This window comes from Zea mays, chromosome 4 (genome assembly GCF_902167145.1).
Source record: "Zea mays cultivar B73 chromosome 4, Zm-B73-REFERENCE-NAM-5.0, whole genome shotgun sequence".
Classification (NCBI taxonomy): Eukaryota; Viridiplantae; Streptophyta; class Magnoliopsida; order Poales; family Poaceae; genus Zea; species Zea mays.
Genome location: NC_050099.1, coordinates 2,015,582 through 2,022,577, shown reverse-complemented (window position 1 = coordinate 2,022,577; position 6,996 = coordinate 2,015,582). Strand labels below are relative to the sequence as shown.

Here is a 6,996-nt window from a genome sequence, read left to right as displayed (position 1 = left end):
GTCATACACCATATGCTCAAATCACTAGCCCACACATGCCCGTAAAACCACAAGGCTCGGTACTAATACCATTTGTAACACCTCGTCCACTCATGGACCGATGGTACTTACTCCTAATAGCCCTTAAGATCATAGACCATCCCAATATATCAACATGAGTCTTTTATGTGTACTTTGTCCTCACTGGTGCACACCCGGGGAACTTCCTGGTCGATCGTCCACCTTAAGATTTCTCTAGGCCAAACACGCTCGACTTAACATAGAAGTTCTTTAAAGACAGACTTCCAAAAACAGATGCACCTTGTTGGTATGAGTATTATATCAATCATATTAAGACTTGGGCCAGAATATCACAATCCACCTGGGCTAGGATATCACATACGCTCTATGCATCCCAAAGGTATAAACATAATAACTATTTGAAATCGAGAACGAAAACAATGAATAATAATATTCATACTTGACATTTTGTATGCTTTTATATTATATCTTAATGTTATGACCCATTCATGTTTGTCTAACCTTCTCCACTTAATTCTTTCCCCTTTCGCGAGAGGTTGTGTAGAGAAGGTCTTATAATTATGATTGTATTGCCATGTCTCGGTTTCTTTCATGAATCTGAACAACTAATCGACACCAACACTATATGGCACCAACACCTAGTAGTGCCTGTATCATCCTATATATGGAATGTTTCATTTCAAGAGCTCAAAATGTCTATAACATCTTTAAAATTACAAATATTATTTTAAAACATGAACATTCATACCAATATAGACCGGATTTATCATACTTCAATCATAACAAATCACAATTACAACCACATGCATGCATCATAATCGCATTCACATACCACCGGTTTATCTAAGCCGTCTAATCGCGCTAACAACTTAGTTGTGTCGGTGTCATGCTCATGCCAGCCCACCATGCTAAACTGGTGGCCCAGGCATGACACTAGACCTCGCGTCGTGTTGGCATGAGCACTACGTAAATCGTGTTGTACCATGCCAAAATCCTACATGTTGTGTCATATCTAGTACTCATCTATTTAGCATGGACACTTGACCATCTATAGCCTTGATGTCACTTGTTGTGTTCAGAAGGGGACTTAGTCGCTCATCTCTTATCATCACTTCATTAATCTCTATTCGTTTGCCACCTATATAAATATAGATAGCCTCCATGCCATGCAAACACACAAAGCGAGGAGTAGAGTAGCTTAGCCTTGAAGCTACTTGCCGACATGGAGTTCATCCTTGTGTGTTCAGTTTCTGTACTATCACTGTTAGTCTCGGCGGTGTACTTGTACCGGACAACATGGGGTCGCCGGCCGCTGCAGCAGCTGCCGCCTGCGCCACCGGGGTGGCCAGTGATCGGACACCTACACCTGCTCTCGGATATGCCCCACCAGGCTATGGCCGAGCTGGCCAAGACCATGCGTGCGCCGCTACTCCGTCTGCAGCTGGGGACCGTCCGGGCCGTGGTGATCTCCAAGCCAGACGTGGCGCGCGCGGCGCTCACGACCAACGACGCGGCGCTGGCGTCGCGGCCGCACCTCCTGGGCGGCCACTTCCTGGCCTTCGGGAGCTCGGACGTGACGTTCGCGCCGGCGGGGCCGTACCACCGCACCGTGCGGCGCGTGGTCGTGTCGGAGCTGCTCTCGGCGCGCCGCGTCGCGACGTACCAACGGATCCGTGTGAACGAGGTCCGCCGCCTCCTCGGACACCTCGCGAAGAACGCCTCCGTCCCAGATGCGCCGCCCGTCGACCTCAGCGAGTGCGTCCTCAACCTGGCCAACGACGTGCTCTTCCGCGTCGCCTTCGGCCGCGGCTTCCCGCACGACAAGGCGGCCAAGCTCGGCGAGGTGTTCGCCGTGGCCAATGACTTCTTCGCCGGGTTCACTACCGCTGACTTCTTCCCGGAGCTCGAGCCCGTCGTCAGCACCATCACTGGTCTCCGCCGACGGCTGAAAAACTGCTTCGCCGACCTCTGCGAGTTCTGTGACGAGATCATCGACGAGCTCATCAGTGGCAAGCGCGACCTGAGCTCTGGCCACGGCGGCGACGAGGACTTCATCGACGCCCTCCTCCGTGTCCAGAAATCACAGGACATGGAGGTTCCACTTGTTGGGAATAGTCCCACATTGTCTGGTGAGAGTGGAAAAGCATGGTTTATATGGTTGAGGGTGCAACCCCTTGACAGGCTAGCTTTTTGGGGGAGTGTTGGCCCAAGAGACCTAAAGCCCGTTGCTATACGTGCGGGCGTGTGTGTCGCGGCCCGACAACTTGGGTGGGCGCGCCGTTTGTGCGGGCGGCCCCGACGGACACGCCGTGTGTCGGCGATCCGGTTCCAACAATTGGTATCAGAGGCCAGGTTGGCTCAGTGCATTCTCAGACAAATCTCGGCTCACAATGTGTGAGAGGGAGATTGTTGGGAATAGTCCCACATTGTCTGGTGAGAGTGGAAAAGCATGGTTTATATGGTTGAGGGTGCAACCCCCTATTAGGCTAGCTTTTTGGGGGGAGTGTTGGCCCAAGAGACCTAAAGCCCGCTGCTATACGTGTGGGCGCGTGTGTCGCGGCCCGACAGCCTGGGTGGGCGCGCCGTGTGTGCGGGTGGCCCCGACGGACACGCCGTGTGTCGGCGGTCCGGTTCCAACACCACTCACCGACGAGAACATTAAGGCTCTTGTTCTGGTCTGTCATCTGTGTCCAGAGACTGCAACCTAGCTGCTCCATTATCTTTGAGAGACGAAGGAAAATGCTCATCGATCGATCGCCATGGTTTGCAGGACATATTCGTAGCAGGCTCAGACACGTCGTTCGCCGCACTGGAGTGGGTGATGACCGAGCTGCTCCGGCACCCGCGCATCCTCAAGAAGGCGCAGGACGAGATACGTCGCGTCATCGGCGACAAGGGCTCCGTGGAGGAGTCGGACGTCGGTGACCTCCACTACCTCCGCGCCATCATCAAGGAGACCTTCCGGCTGCATCCGGTGATCCCGTTGCTGGTTACGCGGGAGTCCGTGGCGCCATGCACTCTTGGCGGCTACCATATCCCGGCAGGGACGCGCGTGTTCATCAACACCTTCGCCATGGGCCGGGACCCGGAGATCTGGGACCGGCCGCTTGACTTCTCGCCTGAGCGGTTCGAGAACAGTAATAATGGTGGCGGTGCGACGGCAGATGTCGTCATGGATCCAGACTACAAGCTCCTTCCCTTTGGTGGCGGTCGGAGAGGTTGCCCTGGGTACATGTTCGCGTTGGCCACCCTGCAGTTGTCGCTGGCCAGCATGTTGTACCACTTCGACTGGGCGCTGCCGTCCGGAATGCGCGCCGATGATGTCAATCTCGACGAGATTTTTGGGCTCGCCACCAGGAAGAAGGAGCCTTTGTTCGTGGTCGTCAGGAATAGCAAGGAGCATGAATTCAAGGGGGGTGACACCGACGTGGTCGTCTAGAGCACCATGGACGACCCCCGCGTTGCATGGTGTGGTGTGAATCGTGCGTCCGGACACCACCTCGTTGTATGTTGTGAAATGGCTGGCATTTGTCAAATAAAAGAAGCGAAGAAAACAACTACAGTAGCTGTTATGCAGGGCAGCGCCAAAATCACCCTACTTTCTACCGATGAACCTAAAAAATTAAAGTACTCTGTTTGGATCTAGCCCTTTTTTTTCATTCTGCTTCTATTTTTTATTTAGACAGATTGACAAAAGCTCATCAAAACTAAGCTTCGATCTTTTACTCCTATGATTCTCACGGTCTTTATCTCCATCATCTTTCTTCTCTCTATGCTGGGCAGACCCAAGATAAAATAGGAGCAAGGACACACATACAAAAATAAGTACCAAAATACACGTACATCTAAGTTAGACTAAGCAAGAGCCTCAGTGTGAAAATCTAGACTCTTTTACTTACACCAAAGAAATAAGCGCTTATATCCTCACTTGGCTCTGCATAGGTCGGCCCCTGTCTCCACCTTGATAGACATGCTCTAAAAGAGGGTTCTTAGAGCATCTCCAAGAGACTCTTCATTTTTTTCTCTCTATTTAACAATTTATTTACGTTTTTATAAAGATTACAGTCTATATATAGTATATCAGTCGAACAGACTATCTAAATTTGGCTAGTCAGCCACCTGACTAGTCAAATTTAGATAGTCGAACGTCGAACAGACTATCTAAATTTGGCTAGTCAGCCACCTGACTAGTCAAATTTAGATAGTCTGTTCGACTGAGATGTTATATATAGAGTGTAATCTTTATGAAAACGTAAATAGATAGTTAAATAGAGAAAAAAATGAAGAATCTCTTGGAGATGCTCTAGTCCATTCTCTTTTTTTAGCGGAACCAATATAATTAGCCTTTGCTTTGATTGGAGAGATTTCATTTGCCCCCTACTGTCTTCTGCGCTGGGCACCCTGCTTCCTATAAAGTCGGCAAGCAGCTCCACGATGAATTTGGCCGAGAAGAGAGGTGCACAAGAGAAGTTGATGGGCTGGGCAGGCATTTGGCCCAGAAAAGGACGAGATGCTACGATGGGCTGAGTAATCTGCGCTCTCCTGCGTCCTTGACTCCTTGTATATTTTCTGCAACCAAAACTGGAACATCTTCGCTGCAGCTGAATTCATCAATTTATCGATTTTTTTTCTAGTTTCATACTAGTACCTGATATTCTTTGTCCTCGATTGCGGCAACATTGTTTGGGTCTGTATCGAGTGGTTTGTTGGATTTATGGACTAGACCCAATTGAGAAATTCAATTAAATTCTAGAAAAATCTCAAAAACCTATGTAGGGGTATGGCTAGTGAATGGTGGAACTATAGTACCATATTGCTAGTCTAAGTGGAGTAGGACTAGTTTAAATATGGAGTCTAATCATAGATGAGAGGAGAGAGTGTGGAAAACCACATGTGCTCACTCACCTGGGTTGGGCAAAGAACACATGACATGTGCGTGAATGGTCTATCGAAATCCCTCTCTCTTGCGGGGGGCGTGGTTTCCTTTTGCCGTTTTATTTTTCTGCTGATCGCTATAAGGATCTGAACTGAACGCGAGTCTTTCGTGTGCAGATCTGGTCGTGGATAGTTATCGGATCGTGGACTCGGCCCTATATAAGGCGCCTGGCAGCCAGCATCAAAATCATCCCAATTTTCGCCTCTACAACTGCACCGCCATCGTAGTTCTCTTTATCCTGACCGCCGACGTGCATCTGTGCTCGGGATAGCAGGTCTCTGGAACCCTTCGCCTTCGAGATCCTGCACCGGGAGAGGGCGAATAAGGTTTTTGGGAAGCGTCCTCACGTGACATGTGCGTGAATGGTCTATCGAAATCCCTCTCTCTTGCGGGGGGCGTGGTTTCCTTTTGCCGTTTTATTTTTCTGCTGATCGCTATAAGGATCTGAACTGAACGCGAGTCTTTCGTGTGCAGATCTGGTCGTGGATAGTTATCGGATCGTGGACTCGGCCCTATATAAGGCGCCTGGCAGCCAGCATCAAAATCATCCCAATTTTCGCCTCTACAACTGCACCGCCATCGTAGTTCTCTTTATCCTGACCGCCGACGTGCATCTGTGCTCGGGATAGCAGGTCTCTGGAACCCTTCGCCTTCGAGATCCTGCACCGGGAGAGGGCGAATAAGGTTTTTGGGAAGCGTCCTCACGTGACTGCTCGCGATCTTGTTGTCGAACCCTGCTGCTTCGACGTCATCGGCCCCGTTGCTTCGACATCATCGACCCTGCTGCTTCCGGCCCACGTCATCTACCAGTATGTCTGATCAGTACGCATCATCTGATTTGACTTTATACTTTAGTTCTTCTGATTTGGTAATGATCTATATTCGGAATTTAATATGGAAAATGTCTATTATTCCAACAATCAAAAACCTTATTGTAGACAATTTCCTAGTTTAACTATGGTTGCTTTTGCCGACGCGCTGAAGCCAGAAAAATTCAATGGTATGCAGTTTAAGAGGTGACAAGTCAAGGCCACGCTATGACTTAGTGCTATGAATGTGTTCCATGTTAGTAAATGCAAACCTGAGGGCGGACTGACTCCTGAACAGGAGAAAGAGTACGACCATGCCAATACTATCTTTATGGGTGCAGTTCTTAGCGTCCTTGTTGACCGTCTGGTTGATGTGAATATACAACACACAGACGGGAAAGAGTTGTAGGATGCACTTATTACTAAGTATGGTACATCAGATGCTGGCAGTGACCTGTATATCATGGAGAGCTTTCATGATTATAAGATGGATGATAATCGCTCTATTGTAGAGCAAGCTCATGAAATACAGTGTATAGCCAAGGAGCTCGACCACCTTAAGATTGCCCTTTGTTGGGGGCCTTCATCTTCCGAAGGTCCTCAAAAGCATGACTAACAATGTTTCCCAAGCATAATATATGTACAAGAACCTTCGAATTCGGTATGAAGTTGTATACAATATGCAAAGCAGGATCAGAATAAAGGTTGAACCAATACCAAAGCTACATGCAGGGAAGCTTCGACTTAGTAGCAAAAAGAGGAACCGACTTTAGGAGGAAAAGGCTATCTAGTCCTTGGTAGATTGTTATTAAGTCAATAGTGAATATGTTGGGGACTTGTTCTCAAATACTAAGAATTAAGAACAAGGCAACATAGAAAGAGTTAAATATCAAAGTCCTTCGTCTTTCGAAACATTATCTCCTTTCGGGCATAATGCATTCCGGACGAAGGTTATGAAGGATAATCCTTCATAAATACCATAAATAATGAAGAAGGATTTATACACAAGATATAAACAGTAGTATGAACAGTTTAAATATTATTATCAATTCATCTTTATCTATACAAGTATATTAATGATAACAAATTATAAATGTACCTTCGATTTGAAGGAAAACAGGAATACAATCTTGACGCAAAAGCAGGATGCCAAGTCAGCGTGTACAGTACGAGAGTACTGTTTATCTATTTATAGGCACGGACGCAGCCCATGCAAAATTACATTCAGGC

The 6,996-nt window shown here is 48.0% G+C and overlaps 1 protein-coding gene across 1 annotated transcript; it reads left to right on the top strand.

The window, feature by feature from the left end:
- Positions 1-1,243: 1,243 nt before the first annotated feature.
- On the top strand, positions 1,244-3,460 carry LOC103652681 (tryptamine 5-hydroxylase). The gene is made up of 3 exons (XM_020551769.1): positions 1,244-2,118; positions 2,660-2,696; positions 2,792-3,460. Exons 1-3 carry the CDS (start codon positions 1,244-1,246, stop codon positions 3,458-3,460), a joined length of 1,581 nt encoding a protein of 526 aa, XP_020407358.1.
- Positions 3,461-6,996: the final 3,536 nt, after the last annotated feature.

Excerpts from the sequence above, each read along its gene's own strand:
- LOC103652681 (XM_020551769.1), top strand. The coding sequence starts at position 1,244 with ATGGAGTTCATCCTTGTGTGTTCAGTTTCTGTACTATCACTGTTAGTC. Across the intron at positions 2,119-2,659 it reads AAATCACAGGACATGGAGGT|ACCACTCACCGACGAGAACA; the intron begins TCCACTTGTTGG and ends TCCGGTTCCAAC. Across the intron at positions 2,697-2,791 it reads ACATTAAGGCTCTTGTTCTG|GACATATTCGTAGCAGGCTC; the intron begins GTCTGTCATCTG and ends CATGGTTTGCAG.